We start from the raw sequence: 23,456 nt of genomic DNA on the forward strand, positions 1-23,456 counted from the left end.
AATATAAAACAATTTGCACACATCAACATTAATATGTTTTTCAAAGGTTTTTTTTAATTTTTACAAACTTTTAAACAAAATTTTGTAAAATAACTTCATGTATCTTAATCACAATTACTTCATGAATGTTTATTAATTGTATTTATTGTCACAATAATGTTATTTACAGTTACACTTTGAGATCAATAATATATTGACATGACGGTTGAATATATCTAGCGTCTTTTATGCCAGTCTGTTCATTACATGTTTAGCCAGCTTTGGACTGGATTCTCTACTTTAGTCTGGATGGTCTCCAGGTTTCAAAGGAGAAACCTGGCTGAGGCACATGAGTTTAAGCTAGTTATGGCTTCAGAGTGTGGTTTGAATTCTCTTTAACGCTTATAGATACAAACAGGCTTTCACTGACGAGCCACTAGGTTGGATCCTTTCATACACAGGGAGTGGCATAGGTTAGCTCTAGGGATCACCAGAAACTCCATGGTAAAAGCCATCGCCACTCCAAATAGTGGCAAGAGAAATCTTTTTTTTCTAGGGGCAACACTGGCTGTATTGCTACGTCATTCCCGGGTAAAACCATATTGTTTCCGACAATTCTTAGAGTTACTCTGATTGTGATGTGAAATGGGGGGGGGGGGGAGTTAGGGATGAACCGAGAAATTCCACCAGGTATTCCAAGCATTCACCTGGGACTGAAGTGGCCCTTCGGCTCCTGGACCGTGAGGCGACCTTCCGGTCTCACACTGAGCCACAGTTTGGGCTGCCGGGTTGCCTGCTCTGGCGAGCAGCCTCCTGCCCTCAGGGGTCCCTGCTCATGCTCGATGGGGACTGGTAGAAACCGTAGAGATTAAGAACATTCCTAGAGTGGTGATTTAACGTCACTTCTGGGTCCAAAACCAGAAGGGCTGTCACAGTCCCAGCGATCTGGTCTTCTAATAGGTTTATCATCTGAGGGAAAACTCTATGGTTTCCCCTCGGATGGTCGTGGCCCCGCCCCCAGCGTGCCCGGCATCATCACGTCACTTCCTGGTGATGTGGATGCGGCGCGCGCGCTCCATGATCGGCCCGGGAGTCCCCCGCTGTGGAGGAAGGTAACACTTGGCAACCCTATCTTCTAAGTCTCCCCCTCCTCATTGCCCCCGGGGGCTGCTGGCTGGCACCTCGCAACTCTAACCACTGTGAAGTAAAAACATGTATGAAGGCAGCTTGTTGTCTTGTTCTTCCTTTCGGTTCTGTTGCTGAGAGTCATGATTCAAAACTCATTCCAGCTGTCCCACGAGGGGAGCCCTGCCTTTTGACTGGAGTTAGTTGCCCCGCCCCGCCCTCCACACACACACTGCCACTGCCCCTGGAGTTTGAAGCCTTTGTTTAGAATCCTCATTAAGAACACAAGAAGTGCCCTGCCGGATCAGACCGGGGGCCATCTAGTCCAGCATCCTGTCTCGCACAGCTCCTCTGGAGGGCCAACAACAGGGCATAGAGGCCGAGGCCTTCCCCTGAGGTTGCCTCGTAGCACTGGTATGCAGAGGTTGACTGCCTCTGAACGTGGAAGTTCCCTTCAGTCACTCTGGCCAGTAGCCACTGATGGACCCATCCTTCACGTATTGATCCCCCTTTAAAGCTGCCTGTGCCTGTGGCCATCATACATCCTCTGACAGCGGAGTCCACATTGTCATCCCTCTCTGTGTAAAGAAGTGTTTCCTTTTGTCTTTCCTGAATCTGCTGCCCTTCAGCTTTATTGGATAAGAACATAAGAGATGCCAATGTTGGATCAGGCCAAAGGCCCATCCCGTCCAACACTCTGTGTCACACAGTGGCCAGAAATACCAGTGCCATCAGGAGGTCCACCAGTGGGGCCAGGACATTAGAAGCCCTCCCACTGTTGACCAAGCACCAAGAAGGCAGAGCATCACTTGCCCCAGAGCCCCTAATAGCCACTGATGGACCTCTGCTCCATATGCTTATCTAATTCCCTTTTGAAGCCGTCCATGCCTGTAGCCGCCACCACTTCCTGTGGCAGTGAATTCCATGTGTTAATCACTCTTTGGGTGAAGAAGGACTTCCTTTTATCCATTCTAACCCGACCGCTCAGCAATTTCATAGAGTGCCCACGAGTTCTTGTATTGTGAGAAAGGGAGAAAAGTACCTCTTTCTCTACCTGCCCTCGAGTTCTAGTTTTGGGGCAGAGAGAGAGAGAAAAGGTTCTCTTTTTCAGTTGTCTCTACCCCATGTATAATTTTATAAACCTCTGTCATGTCCCTCCTCCGCTGTCTCATGGCTACCAACTCCACTTAATCCACTCGGCTGCCAGTTTCCCAGGATTCGATTAGAACCACGGTTCTCTGTGTGAGGAAGAGGCAGGGAGGGAGGCATGTGTGGAAGCCCAACAACAAGCTGGGCCACGGACGTTTCCCCTGAACCTTGGCTCCGTCTGACATCTGAACGCAGCCCGAGTTTGAAAGGGACCCTTGATCTTTTGCAGGCTGCCCGCGATGTATGTCAGGAATTCTTGCAGCAAGACGAAGGCGAAGGGGTCATCATGGTGGCTGATCCTCCATTTGGGGGCTTGGTCGAAGCCCTGGCTTTTGCTTTCAGACAGCTGGTTGCCATGTGGAAGCAAACAGGCCGCACAGGTAAATTATTGAGGCAGCAACGGGCAAAGCAGGTTTTCCCGAGGATCATTTGCTTTTGAGCAACTACTGCAAACTCTGACTTCGGAGATTTTAAAATATTCCAGACAGACTGTTAACAGCGCTGCAAGCTTTAACTCCACAGACTGATCATCTAAAGCTTTAATTAAAGACGCAGGGGGGGCGGAGGCCAGGATCTGTTGCCAAACTGCTTGCGAGGTGCTGTACTATTAGGCTGTTGCAGATTTTTGTTATCCAATTGTCCCAAAAGTTTTAAAAAAGCAAACCAATCATTCATTCATATTCTCTCTCTCTCTCTCTCTTGCTTAGTCTGGTGTAGTGGTTAAGTGCATGGACTCTAATCTGGGAGAACCGGGTTTGATTCCCCACTCCTCCACTTGCACCTGCTGGGTAGCCTTGGGCAAGCCATAGTTCTGTCAGAGCTGTCCTTGGAAAAGAGCAGTTTCTGTCAAGAGCTCTCTCAGGGTGTCTGTTGTGGGGAGGGGAGGGGAAAGAAGACTGTAAGCCACTCTGAGACTCTGAGTGAAGGGCGGGGTAGAAATCCAATCTCTTCTTCTCTTCTTACTAGATGCAGCCAGCAAAGAATTACCCATATTTTGGATATTTCCATACTTTTTTGAATCACGCATCCTTGAATTTTTCCCAAGTTTCAGGATGCTGGATTATCAGGTAAGGCCAAAGTGCAGTAGAAGTATAGTGAACTAGGGGGAAAAAAGTACAAGCTTTGTCACAGTCTTTTGGGAGTCTGTTCTGTGAGTAAAGCAAGCCATGGCATTACATTTTGTTTCCGTGGAGACGATGGTGCTAGTTCTTTATTTTTCTAAATATCATCCCATGAGTCCAAACTGTCTCGGCACGCCTCTCTGGGTTTCCTAACGGCAGTTTCTTGTGCTGCAAAGGAAGGTACCGCGGGAGAGTCTCTTTTCTTCAAATACACACACGGACTTTCTGGAGTAGCAGGCTAAGAGGTCCAAGGGTCTTCACAACAGTAGTCTGTATGACTCCAATCTGCTGATTTAAATATGGGATTTGGGCCTCTCTTACCCTGTGTAAAAGAAGACAAATGTGTTCCATAATGTCGCTGTGGACCTCAGAGTCAGAAACCAGCGTACAGAAAGTAGGAATGTCTAAAAATAGTGCATGCAGGTGGCACATGTTATGTGGTCTTCCAGTAAAGATTGTTATGATCTAAATTGATGGACAGTCTCTATATCACTGAAAAAACAGGAAAAAACTGTGACAATATAACGCTAAACAATATTTCATTGAAAAATCATCATAATTATACAATGTAGAAAAAGTGAACAATTTCCAATAATAAGTGTAGGTGGTCTCTGGAATGTCCTGCCGTTTCGAAAACAATCTTCTTCTGAACAAAGATGAATAACATGTAGTGTCTCTCAAGAATTCGTTTCATCTGATGACATATCAAAATTTCATGGATCTCACTGATGATTCAAAAATCATAATAGCTGTAGTTTCAAGAAGAGCCTTCCGGAGTTCTTGGAAGAACTCTCTCAGCCCCACCTACCTCACAGGGTGTCTGTTGTGCGGAGGGGGAGGGAAAGGAGTTTGTAAGCCGCTCTGAGACTCCCTTGGGTAGTGAAGGGTGGGGTATAAATTCAATCTCTTCTCTTCTTCTTCTCTAAAATGGTGCAAAGCAGAATTAGGAGGGCATTCTTGTAGAAGAACAGATCTGAGGCGCAGTGGATCAGCTCAGGAGGTGACTTCTGTTAGGGATAAAGTTTCCTTACATCAGTCATTGTGCTAAGCAAGATATTTTTGCTTGCATTTCTTCCCAATTCTTCAGTCCCAGCCCCACTGAATATGTTGTTTTACTAGGGATCTTTGCTGTTAGAGTCGAATATTGTTATATTTTTTAATAGACTGAATAGATTTCCTCATGCTTGTAAACCGCTTTGAGTCCCAGTGAGAAAGCTGGACTATAAATTAAGAATGATAATAATTAATGATAATATTTTCACCCCGGTGCTGTGCCTTCCTTTTCTAGGTGGACTATGATAACCATGCCCTCTACAAACATGGAAAGTCAGGCCGAAAACAGTCCCCTGTTCGTATTTTTACTAATGTTTCACCTCGTCTAATAGTGCTTCCTGTGGAAGAAGGGTATAGGTACAATTTTTGTTCCAACTGTCTATCATCATAATTGTGTGCCATTACGTTGCAACTGATTCTAAGGCCCCTTTCAGACAGCCTTTGTCATCCGTTGTTTTTTTTTAACTGCCTCAAAGATGCAGAATTTTGTTAAGTTTTTTCAAATATATAATACATACACACATAAAATACACACACTAACATATTAAGATTTACACACATACATATACTGGGCTTGTTTACATTTTTTTACAGATATTTATATTACTGCCTTAATCTAATATTCTTGTAACCTGTGTAAGTAACCATCTATCTCTATCTTTATCGATCTAAGAATATATTTCATTTCTGTCCATTCTTAACTTGCCTACATATAGTTATCATCCCAATTATAGAACCGTACCCAAGTATTCTGAAATGTAGAGTTCGTTGCACCTTTTAGCAATAGAGTCAGTTTGTCCAGTTCTGCAGCCTCTAGTACTTTGTTTATAAGTTCTCGCTTAGTTGGTATCTCTGGTAATTTCCAATATTTCGCATATAAGATTCTGGCCGCCGTAGTGAGGAAAACCGTTTTGGTAGCCGGTTGCTAACAGCCTTTTTGTGTCATTCCAGACACAACCGGCCGCTAACGGATTTTATTTACCTTTTCACACAAAGTCGCTGTCAGCTAGCTGCCATGCTATGTTCATCCCTGACTGTAGCGCATGCGCGCATGAGACCATGCGAACTGGCTCTGCCAGACTGTGCAATCTGTGTAACCTTGAGGAGGAGGGAGGGCTTGCATTCCACTGCCGGTGTGAATCTTTCTGCTCTCATGGGGCAAGGAGAGTCTCCCGTTCATGATGTAATATCCCGCCGGGAGATTTCCCGCACACACGCTTGGATTTCATTTGCTTAGCCAACTGCAGCATCAGAGTATATGTATTGATGCCTCAGCCCTAACCGTAATTCCTAACAATGTACCTGTACCACTTGGCAACGGACTTGTATTCTAATAAAGTTTCCCTGAAGAGTGTGTGTGGACTTGCGAGCTGTTGAACCTGACAGCCGCTTGCGTCCAGTTAGCAAAGCAGGGTTGCGCCATTCTTGAGGTACACTGCTTTCTTCCAATTTCCCGCCTTCTTTGCACTTCTGAATTGCTGTCATGTGCTGTTTAAAATGTCTGCAGCGCTTCCAGTAGCGCTGCACTTTCCCCCTGCTCTTTTCGCTACACAATCTTCGTTAGTTTTTTTTTAAATGTTCTAAGTTGAGCGCTGTAGGGCTAGACCAGTATAGCACGTCAGCACTCCAGTGGCACCATTGAGATACATTGAAAGATGCTATATTGGTCTAGTGCGACGGTGCTTTGGCTAGCACATTCAAAAAAAGGTTCGAGGAAGATCACGCGGCGAAAAAGGGCGGGGGCGGGGGAGCACGGTGCTGTTTGAAATGGCCAGATTGCTTCGGAGATGGCTCGTTAACAGAATGAAATTCACTGTACGAAACCCCATCCCTGTATCACTTTACTCGGAACCGGGCCAACAACGGATAACATCCGGTTTAGAACGATAGTGTGAAAGGGGCCCTAGCAACTCCAGGCCCATGAGGTTTCCAAGGCAAGAGGTGAGCAGAGGTGGCTTTGCCATCGCCTTCCTCTGCGTAGCAACCCCCGTCTTCCTTAGTGTTCCCCCCATTGAAATACTCATCATGGCAAACCCTGCTTAGCTTCCAGTCTCTGACAAGATCAGGGTAGTCAGGGCTATTCAGGCTCCTTCATCTGTTTATAGCGAAAGGTGGTTTTTTTCCAATGGTAGTTTATAAAATGCTGATATGGGGGTTAACTCGGTTTTAACAGTGCCTAGTGCAGGGCAGGGGTCCCCAACAGGCTGCCCGTGGGCACCATGGCACCTACCAAGTGTTTTCAGGAAGTGGGTGGGGCCAGGTAGGGCTTTTGCCCAGCAAGGCTTCTGAATGGTTATTGGAGATTTGATTGGATGTGCAGATTTTTAAAAATATTGCTTTGGTAGCAGCTGCCACCGTAGCAGAAGGATCTGCACTGTGTGGCTGAAGTTAATCCGTGGCTGCCATTTTGCGGCCGGCTCCACCTCCCGCAGCAGCCATTTTGTGGCAGCCATCTTGTTGCTGCGCCCACCGACCCGTGTCAGAATTCCAAAGGCTCAAGAAGCTTGGGGACCCCCAGTGTAGGGAAATATCTCTCGGATCTAACTGATTCTCTCAACTGCTTTCTCCCTCTCTGCCAGGTTTTGCTGCATTTGTCAGCGATATGTGAGCTCAGAGAACCAGCACTGTGAAGCGTGCAATTCATGCACATCCAAAGTGAGTGGATCTTGGAAAGAGGTTGTTCTACAAATTAATATCCAGTCAAAAATAGGAGATTGACGTCACAATGAGGAGGAAGATCTTGTATTTAATTGCAATCAAACACAGAAAACAGGCCAAATGGCCCATCAAAACTGACTGCTTTCTGAGCCCTACCAGGAAATACATGAAGTTAAATACTTAATATGACATCATCATACCATCATCATAAAAATAATATTCAGAAATTCAGAAAGCTTAATTGGTTACACGAAATTAAACAACATTTAAATGAAAATCTCCTTACTGGTCAAATGTAAAGAAAGGTGTGTCTATACAACAGTGTCACGTATTTACTTGACCTGACCTGAGTCATATTGGCCAAGGCTTGTTCTCACCCAAACAAAGGTCTTTTTCTCTGATAGGAGTTAAAAATCCTTTTTGACCCAGACACTATGAAGTTATAACCTAAACTATTAGAACCATAAACCTTATACCTTCTTCTTTACCCCCCAAAAATGCTATTGTCTTGTCTGTTAACATCAGCTGGAGAAACCCCCTCACCTAGAAAGGGTGTATAACAGGCCTTCATTACATCCCAGTAAAATCTTATTAAGAATAAATCTATAAAAACCAGAGAAATATGAATAATCAAAAAAGGGGGGAAATCTTTATAGTCCCATCTATACTACAACCTAGCAGTTCGAAAGCAAGAAATTTCAAGTAGATAAATAGGTACCACTTCTGTGGGAAGGTAACAGCGTTCCGTGCGCCTTGGTGTTTAGTCATGCCGGCCACATGACCACGGAAACGTCTTCGGACAGCGCTGGCTCTTCAGCTTTGAAACGGAGATGAGCACCGCAACCCTAGAGTCGGACTCGACTGGCTTTCGAGCAAGGGAACCTTTACCTTTATACTACAAGGTTGAGCTCAAAGAATCCTTTACTGTATGTGAATGGCTTCAAGACTGGGAGTGGGGGAAAGGCAGCTCCTCTGTGGCAAGCGTGGGCTGTAATCCTGTGCGTGTTCTGGAACTCGTTTCTGAGCAAATATGAACAAGACTGGTGGTAAACTTGCCATTGTTTCTGAACCCCATTCAGAGGACCAGTGGTGACCTTCAGGGCCCTTACTCTGATCCGAGGCCGTTATCTGCGGGTGAATATAGTGAAAACTGGATCACCAGTAAGGTTGCCAGCTTTGGGTTGGGAAATACCTGGAGATTGGGGAGGGGGGTGGAGACTGGGGGGTTTGGGGAGGGATGTGACCTTAGCAGGGTATGTTGCTCCACCAGTGCTCCCTCTAAGCCGTGGAGTCTTGTGAGCAAAAATTCTACTTTGTGAGCTACTGGCATTGAAGTTGTGAGATTTGGCTACTGCATAAATTAGTTTGCTCTGGACCCATAAATTAGCCACTTTGAGCCTGCCTCGGCGGGGAGGGCAGGGTATAGATTGAATTAATAAATAAATCATAGATAAATATCCATGAGCTAAGACCAAAATGTGTGAGCCAGAGGCTAAAAAACTGTGAGCTAACTCACACTATAACACAGCTTAGAGGGAACACTGGCCTCCAAAGCTGCTATTTCCTGTCGTCTGAAGCAATGTTCCTTCTAAGCTGTGGAGTCTTGTGAGCAAAAATTCTACTTCGTGAGCCACTGGCATTAAATTTGTGAGCGAGTGATTTGGCATAAATCAGTTTGCTCTGGAGCCATCCTTCCTGAGCTAAGACAAAAATCTGTGAGCTGGAGGATAAAAAACTGTGAGCTAGCTCACACTAACTCAGCTTAGAGGGAACACTGGTCTGAAGATCAGTTGTGATTTCCAGGAGATCTCCAGCTGCTACCCGGACGCTGGCAAACTTAACCACAAGGGACGCTTCCAATGATCCTGTTCTTTAAAAATCTGTGCCTGACTTCTTCTTTTGAATAGGACGGGAGGCGATGGAGGCATTGTTCTCTTTGCAAAACGTGTGTAAAACCTTGTAAGTATTTTCTCTTTACAAAAAAAAAATAATCACATTTTTATTCAGTGTGATTTAATAGCCAAGACAGTTCTTCTGTGTCGCGAATAGGGTTGCCTGCTCCACCTTGGGAAATACCCGGCGTTTTGGGGGTGGAGCCTGAGGAAGGCGGGGTTTGGGGGGGCTTCAGTGGGGTATAAAGCCAGAGTGGCTATTTTTTCCTAAAGGGATCTCCGTCACCTGGAGATCAGTTGTAGTCCCATGAGATCGCCGGCCACCACGTGGAGTTCGGCAAGGCTGGTTGTTAAAGAACATGACTGATTTGATTTTTTTTTGGCTGATTTGTTTTTTTTACACTTTAAAATGACAAGTGGGACAGTCCGTTAATTTTTTCCCTGCGAGCTGGCATGGTCTTCCCTCACTCCAATATAGGCAGTAGAATCCTGGCAAACCCCCAGGACACCGGGGTCCAAGATAGTAGGAGGAGGTGGGACTGTCCCCCCCTTTCTTTCCAACCAATCATGGGCCATGATTCATGGCTGTGGCATAACCCTTGGCCATAACCCTTTGCCAAAGTTGCTTGAACCTTGATATGCTCAAGTCTTCCTGAACGCTCAAAGAAACATGACCCACTTATCTTGGGCACTTGCCCTTGAAGACTGTTCTCTTTTATTTGGGATTTCCTCTCTGCTCTCACTGTCCCTCCCTTCGTGTTCATTCATGCGTTTTGTTTAACTGTGTGTGTGTGTTTTCAGATTGTCTTAATGTTTTGATTGTTCACTGTCTTGGGGGCTCTAAATTGGGTGGAAAGGTGTCTCACAATTTTTAAAATAAACTTTGATTTGATAAGAGACAAATACACTGTCAAAAAACCCTGAAGGATTGTTTCCACTCGGCATGTTTTTAATATCAGAAGTTAGCAAAAGAGAGCTTTAAAATGTCTCCCTGGCCTGTTTCGATGCGTTACCTAGTGCTGATCTTTTGGAGAGATTTTCCAACACGGCGTGGGGTCACCGTATCTCAAATAGGACATTGCAGAGCTGGAAAAAGTAGAGGGTGACCAAGATGATTAGGGGGTTGGAGTGTCTGGGACTTTTCAATTTAGAAAAGAGACAACTAGAGGGGGGGGACATGATAGAGGTTTATAACATTATCATGGGGTGAAATTTCTCTCCCTTTCCCTAAAATACTAGAACTGGAGGGCATCTAGTGAAGCTGATGGGTAGTAGGCTCAGGATGGACAAAAGGAAATACTGTTTTACACAGAGAGTGGTTAAAATGTGGGATTTGCTGCCAGAGAACGTAGTGTTGACCACAGGCATAAATAGCTTTAAAGGGGGATCAGATAGTTTCATGAAGGAGAGGTCTTATCAGTGCCTACTAGCCATGGTGGCTGAGGGGAGCCTCCACATTCAGAGGCAGTCATCCTCTGGATCCCAGAGCCAGGAGACAACCTCAGGGGAAGGCCTCGGCCTCTATACCCTGTTGTTTGCCATCCAGAAGAACTAGTTGGCCACTGTGTGAGACAGGATGCTGGACTAGATGGACTATTGGTCTGATCCAGCAGGGCTCTTCTGATATTCTTATGCAGTCATAGGATTTGTTAGTGCGGTCTTGAGGTGCCTGAAACCCTGCAACACTTTTCTTTCCATGCAGATCCTATGGCAGTTTAGGAGCTTCTCTGGTAACCTTCTTGTAACTTTTCCCAACTGTTCGGAGGACTTATCACTTACTTAATCTTCTGTCCGGAAATGACAGTTACATCTCTGTGGCCGTCGCCAAACATATCTAAGTGGCACTAAAAATTTGAGCTACTGTCATTAATTCAGTACCTAGTTAAATACACAGTGATCTTGTGGCTTATTTTAATTTCAATTCAATATTTTAAATTATGTATTCAGTATTTTTCCTAAAACGCTACCTGTTTTCTCATATGTTTAAATTATTGTTGTAGTATTTTTTCTAAAAGCCTATGTGCTATGGATACACCCTTGACAAATTAAAGGCAAATTAAAAAATGGGTAAGGAAGTTGGATGTTACAAGTACGTATAAAAGTATAAATAAATAAATATGTCTATTAGGGTGCGCAGGATATGTTCGATACTCTATTTGGAAATTGCCCTCCCAATACAACTGCTGAAATATTTTTATCAATTGGCAAGAATTAACATTCTTCCCTCAGCGGTTTTTGAGGGCAGATATAATAGAGTATCATACTCTAACAGAACATGCAGGTGTTCATATGATACAATCGAAGCCATCGAACATGATTATGGAGTGCCCTATATTCAACGAGTTGAGGGCTAATTTAGTCACCCCTTTAGTTAAAGATATGGAACTGCTAAATGTGCGAGCCCAGGTGTCATGGCTACTATCGGATACCAATGATGGTGTCACCCTCTCAGTGACAAAAGTCATAAGCACAATAATCAAATATAAGAGAGATAATACTGAGTAACGTCTTTTAAAATATTTTTGGTTCTAATTTCTGCTTAAGGTGATAGCTGTATGAGCAGTGCTAGAGAAAGAGAGAGATGCCCTTGAATAAATGACAGAGAGCGCTTTAAAATGTCTTTTTGAGTAGCTCCCCTCATGTTCGGAATTCTCTTTGAGGTATTTCTTTTCATTATTGCTGTTTTCAGGCCTCCAATCTTTTATTTTGTAGCTTGGGTTCACTGTCGCGTTTGTGATCGCTGTGCGCTTCCAAGTCATTCTTGTAAGAACGCTGATGCCGGATGCTTTGTTTGTGGAGCAGCTGACCACAAGCGCACCGCCTGCCCTAATCTGTGTGCAGCTATGAGAGTTTGCTGGTAAGTCATTCATGTGGGCACGGTTGTTCTTTTAAGCAGACTGGATGCTTCTTCATGCAAAACAGAGACACTGTGTATTTGTTTAAATATGTTTGTAAATACTTTTTTATCATCCCAGAGTTCTTAATGGGGTTTCCACACTGGGAGTGGATGTGATGGTGTTGTCCCATTCCTAAAGTAAAAACTGCACATTATCACTTGTGTAGAACAATGGGCTTTTCCACATTCTCATTTTCCTCACTTGTAAGTTCCTGTTTCTTCTGGGTGTGCGTGTGAAGTTTCTGTTCTGCACATGTCTTACTCCCTTGAGTGGTTGATTCAATATCAGAGAGGTTTATGTCCGGCATAAAAACCTGCAGTTTAAATCTGCAGGGAGATATGCTGAACATATACCTGTGTATCACGTCAACCACTCAAGGGAGAACAACACACATGGAATGCTGTGTGTGTGTGTGTGTGTGGGGAGAACCCCAAAGAAACAGGAACTCGCAAGCAGGGAAACTAAGAACACAGAAAAGCTCGGGGTCTCAGACAAGGAGTATTTTATTTTTGTGGAAGCTAAAAGGGAAAAACTCAGCAGTTATGACTAACAGATTAACACATAATCAGTAGTGGCCAATTCCGTGTCCAGCAAGGATTCGTATTCTTATTGCCCTGCCATTTCTGCTTTCACATGAAGAAGAACTATGATGTGCAACTAATCAAAAGGTATCTTGCTGCATCTTAAAGACTAACAAATTTATTTGTGGCATTAGGTTTCGTGGACCTGGAGGCCGTGTCATCAAATGAACGTGAGGAAGTGGGGCTGTCAGTCACAATGACAGTGCAATCCTTTGCAGAGTTACTCAAGCCTAAACCTGTTGATTTCAGTGGATTTAGGTCGGAGTAACACTGCACAGGATTGCATTGTAAAGCTGTTAGTCTTTAAGGTTCTTGTTTGTGTATTCGCTGTCAGAATCTAACATGCAAACAAGCAAGGAGAAGGTTGCCAGTAATAAAAATGACCAACCATACAAAAGCAACCTTGAAAAATGTTTTAAAAAATCTGTTTCCCCCCCAAAAATTATTTATAGTATTATAAATTGTCATGCAAAGTGCAAATAAAGCACAAAGTACATAATTACATTAAGAGACATACAATTGCAATTACAAGCAGGACATAAACCCTGCTGAGATACAGTCTTCAAGGGACCGAGCCATCTTCTTTATGATGTAAAGACAGAAGAAGAACCATTCACTTTAACAGCCAAAGATAAGTCCCTCATAGCATGAAGACATCAAAGATAGTACTACATGACAGGCCTCTTTCAAATCGATATATATGAAGCTGTTAGTCTTCATAAGGCTTGTGGGACTTCCACTCATTTCCAAGAATTCAGAAGCACATGGCAGCCAGTGTCCCTAACGACAAGCTTGTGGGAATCTCACCAGTGGGATGGGGGTCTGTGTTAGCAAACAACTACTGTAACTCTCTCTACATGGGGCTGCCCTTATCGCAAATTCAGAAGCTACAGCTGGTGCAAAATGCTGCAGCCAGGCTGTTGATGGGCCTCCCAATATGGGAGGACATTCAACCTGTGCTGAGGACATCGCACTGGCTACCGAGAGCATACCGAATTCGCTTTAAGGTGCTGGTTCTTACCTTTAAAGCCCTTTATGGTCAGGGACCTACCTACCTGAGGGACCGCCTTTCCCCACATGTTCCCCAGAGAGCACTGCGATCAGGGTCTCAACACCGACTGATCCTTCCCTGACCAAAGGATGCCAGGCTAGCTATAACCAGGGCCAGGGCTTTCTCGGTGGCTCTCGAGGAGATCAGGGCCCTGCGGGACCTTATGCAGTTCTGCAGGGCCTGCAAGATGGAGCTGTTCCGCCAGGCGTTCAATTAGGAGCCGCCCCGGGGGAGAACGCCCTGTCCCCTGAAGTTCTTGAAGCAGCCTGAGCCAGCCACACAATATTAGATCGCGGTCGACCACTAGCAATGCTCCCTCTCAGCTGTGGAGTCTTGTGAGCAACAATTCCTCTTTGTGAGCTACTGGCATTCAAGTTGTGAGCGAGCGATTTGGCTGCTGCATAAAGTAGTCTGCTCTGGAGCCCTCCTTCCTGAGCCAAGACAAAAATATGTGAGCCGGAGGCTAAGAAACTGGGAGCTAGCTCATACTAATTCAGCTTAGAGGGAACACTGACCACTAGGATGGCACGGAAGTCTGAGCGCCATCTCAAACGTCATGTTAAATTGTTCTCTGTTTAATGGTAATTGGATTATTATCATTAGCACCTTTTAATGTTGTGATTGTTCTATAGTTTTATGGTTATTATACTATTTATTCTTGTTTTCATGCTGTTGTAAGCCGCCCTGAGCCGGCCATGGCTGGGAGGGCGGGGTATAAATGTAATAAATAAATAAATAAAATAAATAAATACAAGGTTAACCCCGGCTCTGGAGCAAGGGAAAGCGCCCAAACCGCCTGGCAACCAGGCAGACGAAGGCTGGGCAAGGAGACACGGGGGAGGGGGGAGAGGAGTCCTGCCCTCTGGGAGGATCTGTGGAGGCGATTATCACAGGAGAGGGCAGTCTCGACCCAGGGGTGGAACTAGCAGGGGTCATTTTGGGGGGGGACGCGGGGGGACGCCATCCCCCCGGGTGAGGTGCGGGAGGGCGGGGCCTGGAGCTCCCTGCTGGTGCCCGCTGGAGGTCGCCGCCGGCTGTGGGGAGGACACACTTCCGGTGATGTCAGGGGGTGTGGCATATGCTAATGAGGTATGCTAATGAGTCCCCCTAGCTCTTTTTCTACGAAATGACCCCTGGGAACTAGCAGATCAAAAAGGCATGTTGTGAGGCAGCCGAGAAGGCCAACGAGAGGAAGCCAAGCAGGCTGTTCTGTTTGGGCCGGAAGAGGCTGGCTGTAGCCTGTGTTGGTTGGGTTTAAAGACTGCTACCGCTGCCTCTGTCTGGTCATTGCAGCCAGGAATGAAAGTAAGGGTGAACATCCCCACCCACCCTCAGGCTTGCCGCTCAGAAGCAGATATTGATGGTGCTGTGATGCTACCCTTGAACGTGCTTTAATGGATCACCCTTTGAGCTTCTGGGAAGTGTTCTTCTCCTCCTTCTGGAGCCGTTTTACCATTGAATACGTTTGGATATTTGTTTTGATGTTGTGCACTAGCAAGCGCAATCATTAAGGTTGCTTGCCTTGTTTTTCAGCGGGGGCCAGAAGTTGAATCCAAAGAAGAACAAACTCAAAGCAAACATGAGAAAAGGAAAGAAAGCTAAGACTGCAAAACAAAGAAAGAAGAAATCAAAAAAGCTTCTGAATTAAAAGCATCGTATTTACCTGAGGCCTCTGGTCTTCTTCACATATACATTCAGAATCCAGCTGAGTTGAGCCTGCGTTCTGCAGCATTGAATAGAAATGTCACCAGATTTAGGATCAGCAAAACAGACTGGCCGACGTCTTTCATGGGAACATGGGTAAAACACTGGTCAATACTGTCTGCTATTCAGCATAGGACACATCTGCTGTTAAGAATGCAAAACAATTTAACGGAATAAAACTTTTTATCGCTTTGCAGAATTTTGATTTTGGGTTTTGTTTTTTTTTAAAAAGGGTGTCCCCCGCAGCATGCTGAAATGCCTTGTGAAACAGCCAGCAAGGCAATAGGTTGAGTGCAAAGACGTGCAAGAATGGTAAATATATACGACCCCAGTCGAAATCTGATTTTATAGCATGAACTGCACAGGTACCATCAAATGCAGGGCAAGGAAGGAAGGCAGGCAGGAAATGGGTGGGGAAGACCCATTAAGAGAAAGGAATACCTCCTGTAAGCGTGCCTCTTAGATGATTTTCATCCATCTTGGAATTAAATTATTCTGGAGTTTGCTCGCCTATAAATCTGAGTTGGTGCAGAGGTTATCCATTCACACGTTTGTAGACAATCCTGTAATTGGCAGCTGTCCAGATCTGTCTTTGTTAATACGGCTGGAAGCTGTATAGCTCATGTTCCATTATTTACATGTTCGTTATGGGAGTCACGCTCCGGAATCATTCTGTGACTTCCTGTTCAGACAGAACATCGTCCAAATGATCTTGAACAGGCCATTCCACGAGTTGGGGGCCACAACAGAGAACGTACACGTACAGGCACTGGCTGATCTTACCCATTCGTAGGGTGGTACCTTCCAAAGGCTCTGCTCAGATGAGCAAAGCTTTCACTGCAGAGCATAGTGGGAGAAGTCGCCCAGCATGTATGAAGACCCAAGGCCACGACTGTCTCTGTATGTGCTCACTGGGATCCTGAATTGAACCTGATAACTTACAGGTAGCCATCAGAGGGACTGCAGGATGGGTGTGTACTACACATACTCTGCCCTACTCCTGATAGTAACCAAACTAGCAGTCTGTACCAACTGATGTTTCCAAACTGACATACAAAGTGCACTCTTGAACAGCCTAGGGTGGAATGCAATCGACAAGGTTGGGAATTGATTTATTCCTCCATTGTAAAATGTTGGAGATTATGCCAATTTTTTTAAAGAAACCGTTTCTCTGAAAATACCTGGTGCCGTAATTGTAGATTAGAAACAATCACTCTGGAGGAGAAATATATCAAGGCTTTACTTATTTCATAGCAAAGAGAATCTTCTGATTTGCCTTTCTGGTTGCTCACTTCTTCTTTTTTTTGTATTTTTCATATGTGCATTTCTGTGCATGTGTGTGTGCACCTGGAAGTCATGGTGACCTCTGGTGACTGACCCCCACTGGGGGCCTGGAGGATATAAATAGTGGTGGCTGAATAAAGCCTCTCCAATGACTTCAAACATGTTTCCCCCCCTCCTACACCTGACAGGCGCAGCAGTCAGGTGCAGCAATGGGTGCAGGGTGCTTAAAGCCATCAGGGAGCCCACCCCAGTAGTAACACTTTAGCAATCCTGCTGGCCCAGCCTCCACAGTGGCTTGCAATACCCCTCCCCCCTCCTACACTGGATAGGCAGCTGCCTGTCAGATCTAGGAGAGGGGGTGGGATGCTCACATCTGTCGGGGAGACTTGCTCAGCAGGATTGCCTTAGTGCTGCTGCTGGCCCAGCTTCCCTGATGCCTTTAGACACAGACACCCCCAACACCAGACAGGCGGGTGTCTGTCAGGTGTAGGAGCAGGGCCAGGGTACATCCATCAGGGAGGCCACCCAAGAAGAAACACCTTAGCAAAGCTGCTAGACCAGCCTCCCCAATGGCATTAGACACACTCTCACCCACTATGGAAATATACCCCAAATTTGTGGAAAAGTGGTTTCCTGTATTAGGTTATTTAACTTCTCACAATGTGGGTTCTAGACAATTGCTTCAAATGAACTTGCTTAATATCTGATTGCTCGGACGTTGTTTTGAATACATAGTTGTGTCCCACTTCTTAAATGTAACATAAAGGAGAAGCATTTTTGTAAAGAAAAAAAGGGTATGCCCTGCACCCCTCCCCCAAGTTATTTATTATTATTGTTATTTATTATATTTATGAATTGCCCGACTCCTGCTACTGCAGGGCTCTGGGTGATGTACAACCAGAGATAAAACAAGATAAAATTACGTAATTTAGTACAATATAAAAGACAATCAGATGGTGAATAACCAACCCTCATTCCAACTCCCACTGCTGGCTACTTCATGGACAGGGGGGAGGGGGCAAAAGAGATGTAAACAACAGGGGAGGGTGCCAGCCAAGATGGAACCATCGCTGTCCTCAACCAACATTCAATGCCCAGGCCAAATCCCTGCACCAAGAAACCCAAAATAAGCGGAGTGCGTTCCTTCCATGATGTCAACCCCCACTACAAAGAGATTTCTGAGAAACACGACCCCTAAAGGGGTAAAAAAGGGGCAAAATGTGTTCGCCCAACTGTTTCCCAGGTGCCTGGCAGGCTGCTGCCTCCTTGCCCCCCCCTTTAATTGGCCAACTGTGTAGCTCAGAGTTCTGAGTTCCGCTTGCACCCACCTCCCTCTGACTGCTCAGCCGTGGATCTCAATGTTCCGAGGTAAAAAGACAGTTAAAAGAGACTGCAGATAGTTGAGGACAGTTACAGAAATCAGCGATTCAAGACTCCTGAATAGACATTTCTCCTAACAGCCAGCACAGCAATTGAGGTTATGAATGTTCATGGGGAGATTGTAAAGGGCCTTTCTAGGAGCCGTTTTGAGGCACTCCTCCCTCATGAACCCTGAAGAAATGTCCACCACATCACCACTCCCTCAAACCAACTCCCCCCCACACACACTTCTCCCCTCTTACTGCCCCAAGAAAGCTCCTGGCAAACGTTGAGCCGGATACACCAACGCTACAAGGAGGAGGCAACTTAGGGATGTGGCAAAGACATTTGCACAGAGTACCTCTGAGGTGCACTGAGCTGCGCTGGCCAAGTACCAGCAAGATCACCCTGAGGTGCTCAGAACAACACAGTCTCCATGTGAGCAAAACAGTGTGGTCCACAGAGAGGTCCTTCAGTAGAGAGAAAAAACAGTACGTGTGTCTCACTTCATTTTTTACATTGCAGTCTTCTCCATTAGAATTCCTACAACAAATGTTACATTTCAGACTTCACATCATCAGTATTGTAACGGGGTTTATGGAACTGAAATACCGTAGCGAAGCTAGGAACCTGACATATGAGGGAGTGGCAAATTCTTCTCCTCCTTCCCCAAGCACCACAAACCCCAAATCCTTACCCTGCACCCCGCCCCTGTTCTCCTTCCCTTTAACCACCTTTAAGGTCCCCAATTCCCCTCCCTCCAGCCACCCCCACCATTCCTCATCCCGACGGACCCTCTGAGGAACTCTGTTGCCCCTTCCGTTGGTCCCCAACAGGAGCCGATGGAGTGGGAGGCCGGAGCTGGGATACTTAGAAGTTAGTCTTTTTGACCGCACTGCCTTCAAGAACAATAACCAGACAGCTTGAGCAAGTTCGCTGTTTTTATCTGGGAAGAGCACCCAAACTTTGCCTGTCAAAATCAAACACTGCGGTCCCTTCCGGACTCCCCGCCTGGTCCAGGATACCTCCTGTCCTTTTCCTCTCCCAAACCCACCTGCCCCTCTCTGTCCTTCGGTTGCTGACAGTAAGGCCGCCTGATGCTTGAGTTGTGATATTTCCTCACTTCACCCTTCCACTCAGCCCTTCGAGTCCAGTTTCCCCTCACAGAACAGGGAGAAAAGAGGGTGGAATCCTTCCCCGTCCTGTCTGTAGCTGGAGAGAAGGGTAGTTAGAAGGCAGTTTGGCTTAGGAGGGATTTTCCAGAACAGTCTTCATTTTGTCAATCTTATTTTGACAGGTGTTTCCAGACCATTTTTCTCTATAGCTCAAAGAACAAGCCATGTAAAACAATCGTAAAGCAAAGTTTTAAAAAGGGGGAGAGTTGGTATTTCACTTTCAAATTACAGATGTCAACTTTTCAAGCCTTCAGTAAATCCTGATCTGCCAGAACTCAACATTTCACATCCCTCTGCTAGGAAAAAATTCCTTCCCTCAGTGCAGAAGAAGGTAGCCCTGACCAGCTACTGCTTGTCTGATCCTCAAACCGCAAGATGTCCATTCGCTCTTTGAACAACCTGAGGTCCCGTGGCTGAGCCCCGTCCTCCTCCTCCCCACCCCCACCCCCGCATCGGCCATGCTGCCCAGAGATTGGTCCCTGTCTGCCAGATGCTGATGTCACAAGGCCCGCATCACAAAGCCCCCCACCCCCAGACAGAGGTGTATAAATAGGCTCGAGCCTTGGCAGTTGGAGTCACACAGCAGAGGCTGCAAAGGGAGAGGCCCGCCACCGATGGGCTCCTTGTAAGCCACCCAGAGGGCCAATGGCGAATCTTAAAGTGGGAGTTGATGGGGAGAAGGACGGTTGGCGGTGAAGCAGGAGGTGGGGAGGAGGCAGATGGAGACAGTTTTATTGGAGACGGCATTTGACCGGTTTAGTTTTGAAAGACTGGCAGTCCAGAGTGGAGTTTTTCTTCATGGCGGCTTTGAACAGATTTTTATAACTGCTGTTTTATTTGTCTTGTTTCAGAGGCTCCAGAAACAGCAAGATCGGCGAAGGGTGTGCTGAAGATGCAGTGATCTGGGGTTTCCCTCCCCTCCCCTCCCCTCCCCAGCTCACCGGCACCCCCTCCTCCACTAACCCTGTCTCTCTTTCCTCTCTTCTGACTTCCGACTGTGTCTTCTGGCCCCTTAGCTCCCCTCTGCCTTCTGACCCCTTAGCTCCACCATCCCTACTGCTTGCTGTTTCCTCTCTCCCACCACTCCAACTCCTCTTCTTTCCCTTTCTTCCTCTCCCTGCCCCATCCCCCTCTTCCCTTCCCTCCGCCATCCACACTGACCCACCTCCACTAACCCACTAACTTACCCGCCCCTGCTGTCCCCGCTCCCCTTCCCTCCACTGGCCCCGCCATTCCTTATTCCACTCCCTCCAGTGCCCCAAGCAATGGCTGGGGCGGTAGTGGGAATGGAACAGGGAGTGATTGGGGGTGGTGACGGAAAGGGAACCAGGGCTATGCCAGCTGCGGACCTCCCATTCCATCGTTTCCCAAGAGGAACGCGTGGAATGGGAGGCCTGTGGCTGACCCCTCCCCTGCCTCCTCCCCCCCCTCCCCTGGGAGAGGGAATTCCATGGTAGCTGCGCCAGGCAGTGGCCCTTTGCTAGAGAAGTCTTCTGCTGGAGCCGGTGAGGTAAGCACTTTGCCTTTGTGCTGCGTCCAGCTCAGTGTCATAAGCACATCTGCATGAACCCTTTTGTTGCCATGACATAGTACCTGGCTATTCAAGACCTGGTATTGTGAATGCTCTTTTAAAACGTATTTGTATTGAAACAATTTTTGTTTTTTAGAAAAACCATTTCAAAAAGCAGCTTCCAAGAACCAGAAATAAGTCATTCCTGAGGCAGCAGAGTTATTATCTGGCCCTTGAAGAGCACAGGAGGTTGGCTCCTTGACGCTGCAGTGCCTTCGGGATTCCTCCTACTGAGGAGAGGAAGGAAGTGCCAAGACCCTGTGCGGACGCTATGCCCAACTGTGTGGAGCTGAACATGATATAGATCCCTGAGAGAGCAGGTGAACCAGAATCATGGCTGAAGCAGCAAGTCAGTTCTGCAGCGCTTTCAGGATCCATCGTCACGGCATCTGTGCCGGCACACATTGTGTGGGTGCGCAGGCCAGCCGCAGAAAAGATTTCCAAGTCATTCTAAGAAGAATAAACTACATTTAAATGACATAAACTACATTTAAAGAATAAATGTGTCTGCTGTGTCATTATGGGTCAGAAGAGGCCTCCTCACAATTGTCCCAACTGTGGCTTTAAAAATGGCGCTGATAAAAGCGCAGGCTCTGTGCCTTCTCTGCCTAGGGGTTCACACAGCAGAGCGCTTGGCTACTTTTGTAATATCGGAGAGTTTTGCAGGCAAATAAGTAACATAAATTATTAGGAAAGCGTACAGATGTGTGAGATGAATTTGTTTCTCTCCATTTGAGGAACAGTAGCTCATTCCAGTGGAGTAGACTGCAAGTCGCATGAATGTGCTGCTCTGTGATACTTTGGGGGTAGTGGTTTTGTGAAGTGAGGAGCACGGACTCTAATCTGGGAGAAACGCATCTGATTCCCCACTCCTCCACTTGCAGCTGCTGGATGACCTTGGGCAAGCCATAGTTCTGACAAGAGCTGTCCTTGAAAGGGCAGTTCTCAAAGAGCTCTCTCAGCCTCACCTACCTGGTGTCTGTTGTGGGGATGGGAAGGGAAAGGAGTTTGTAAGCCGCTCTGAGACTCTGAGTGAAGGCCGGGGTATAAATCCAGTCTCCTCTTCTCTTCTTAGTAATAGCTGTTCTTCCACTCAGCAAGTGTATAACTATACTGCTGGACCTAAGAGACCCAGGTTCAAGTCCCTACAGGCAGTCTCAGCCTCACTCACTTCACAGGATAGTTGTAATCTAGCAGCCCTTTGTGTGTCTTGAAATCTGTTTGGCACTTGAATCAAGTCTGCATCACACCTTCCCCATTCCACCTGTTTGATTTTACAAATCTCAGTGAGTCAAGCAGAATATAAAAAATAAACTACAGTACATTTCCTGTACACACAGCTCAGTGACCATAAATGAATCCGCACCTCTACAAACGGACCATAAATGCCAAACAATGATTAAAAGCAAACACAGATTCTCTAAATTTGGTATTTTCTAAAGCATGCTGCCCGTTAGAGAACTGGATTGCAATTCCACCCTTTTCAGCTGTTTGACCAATTAAAGTTGATAGACGTCAACGTGATTGGGCACGAAACTTGCCAATCAATTTAAAAAACAGGTTTTAAAAGAGACATTGGGACACTGCAAGAAGGGGGAAGGCTGTGGCACCATTGCTTTGAGTTGCAGCATTTAGTATTTTTTTTTTTGGGGGGGGGGAGGATAAAAGACGACCCAATAAAGGTTTATAAAATCTAATCTAAAAGCACAGCCTCTCCAGGAGGGGCATACACAGGCACCCTCGTGTTAGCACAGGCATCTGGGAATTGTAGTTTCCGTCCTCTCCACTGTCCCGGAATCCAGGCACAGGCCGAAGGCTTCAGCGACTACATCGCCCAGAATGCATCTGTGCGGTGAGACGGGCCCTTTCGATTTTCAGGTATGGTGCCCACACCGTTGCCTGCAGTTTCGGAGCCTCCCCCCTCCCCCCGAAGGGCTGGAAAAGGGTTCTTTAAGAAACTGCGGACTCGAGCAGAATGAAACGGGGGGGGGGGGGCGGGCACCGCGAAAATGAAAACGGGGGGGGGGGGGCTTTCCCTTGGGGCTGCACCATCGCTGTAATGTTCCGGTTAATTTCACTCTGGAGCTGTGCAACGGTGCCCAGTTTTAAAACACTGAGCATCAACTGAAAAAGGTATCTGTGGCCAGTTGCCACCAATGCTCCCTCTAAGCTGTGGAGTCTTGTGAGCAAAAATCCGACTTGGTGAGCTACTGGCATTCAAGAATTGTGAGCAAGCGATTTGGCTGCTGCACCCATTAATTTGCTCTGGAGCCCTCCTCCCTGAGCTGAAGCAGAAATGTGTGAGCCGGAGGCGAAAAGACCGCGAGCTAGCTCACACTAACTCAGCTTCGAGGGAACCTTGGCCACCTTCCGCCTTGGCATTTAAAGGCGCTTGCAGGATGGAGGGCTTATGCACTGTGACCTATTGCTGCTAGTCTCGCTCAAGATCCCCGGGGGGGACCCCGGTGTGATTGGATGGACCCTTCTTCTGTTGGACCGCATGACCTGCTGAAGACTCTTCTGAGGATGTCTTGCACTCTTTTGGAATACTGTCATATAATTGCCATGCAGAGTCCCCCTGCCTGGAATGGTACCTGCACATTGATGTGTGTAGAAACGGATGGGTTTATTGCAGAAAGAAATGCTTCACGACCAGTGTTCCCTCTAAGCTGAGTTAGCGTGAGCCAGCTCACAGTTTTTTAGCCTCCGGCTCACACATTTTTGTCTCAGCTCAGGAAGGAGGGCTCCAGAGCAAACTAATTTATGCAGGAGCCAAATCATCTGCTCACAACTTTAATGCCAGCAGCTCACAAAGTAGAATTTTTGCTCACAAGACTCTACAGCTTAGAGGGAGCATT

At 46.5% G+C, this 23,456-nt stretch overlaps 1 protein-coding gene across 4 annotated transcripts in view; it reads left to right on the forward strand.

Moving 5' to 3' along the window:
- The window catches only part of ZCCHC4 (zinc finger, CCHC domain containing 4), a 35,550-nt gene extending 20,187 nt beyond the window's left edge, over positions 1–15,363 (forward strand). The window contains exons 7-13 of one of the 4 annotated variants that reach the window (XM_015416753.1): positions 2,483–2,633; positions 3,220–3,320; positions 4,663–4,784; positions 7,007–7,082; positions 8,993–9,044; positions 11,690–11,834; positions 15,040–15,363. In XM_015416753.1, coding sequence (XP_015272239.1) covers positions 2,483–2,633; positions 3,220–3,320; positions 4,663–4,784; positions 7,007–7,082; positions 8,993–9,044; positions 11,690–11,834; positions 15,040–15,154 — 762 coding nt within the window. In that variant the 3' untranslated portion in view covers positions 15,155–15,363. Of the gene's footprint in view, positions 1–2,482; positions 2,634–3,219; positions 3,321–4,662; positions 4,785–7,006; positions 7,083–8,888; positions 9,045–11,689; positions 11,835–15,039 lie in introns of those variants that run through there. The other 3 variants (XR_001482667.1, XM_015416754.1, XM_015416756.1) reach the window with 3 other exon arrangements.
- The last annotated feature ends 8,093 nt before the right edge of the window (positions 15,364–23,456 follow it).

This window comes from Gekko japonicus, unplaced genomic scaffold (assembly GCF_001447785.1).
Source record: "Gekko japonicus isolate JY-2015 unplaced genomic scaffold, Gekko_japonicus_V1.1 scaffold56, whole genome shotgun sequence".
In the NCBI taxonomy this organism is placed as follows: Eukaryota; Metazoa; Chordata; class Lepidosauria; order Squamata; family Gekkonidae; genus Gekko; species Gekko japonicus.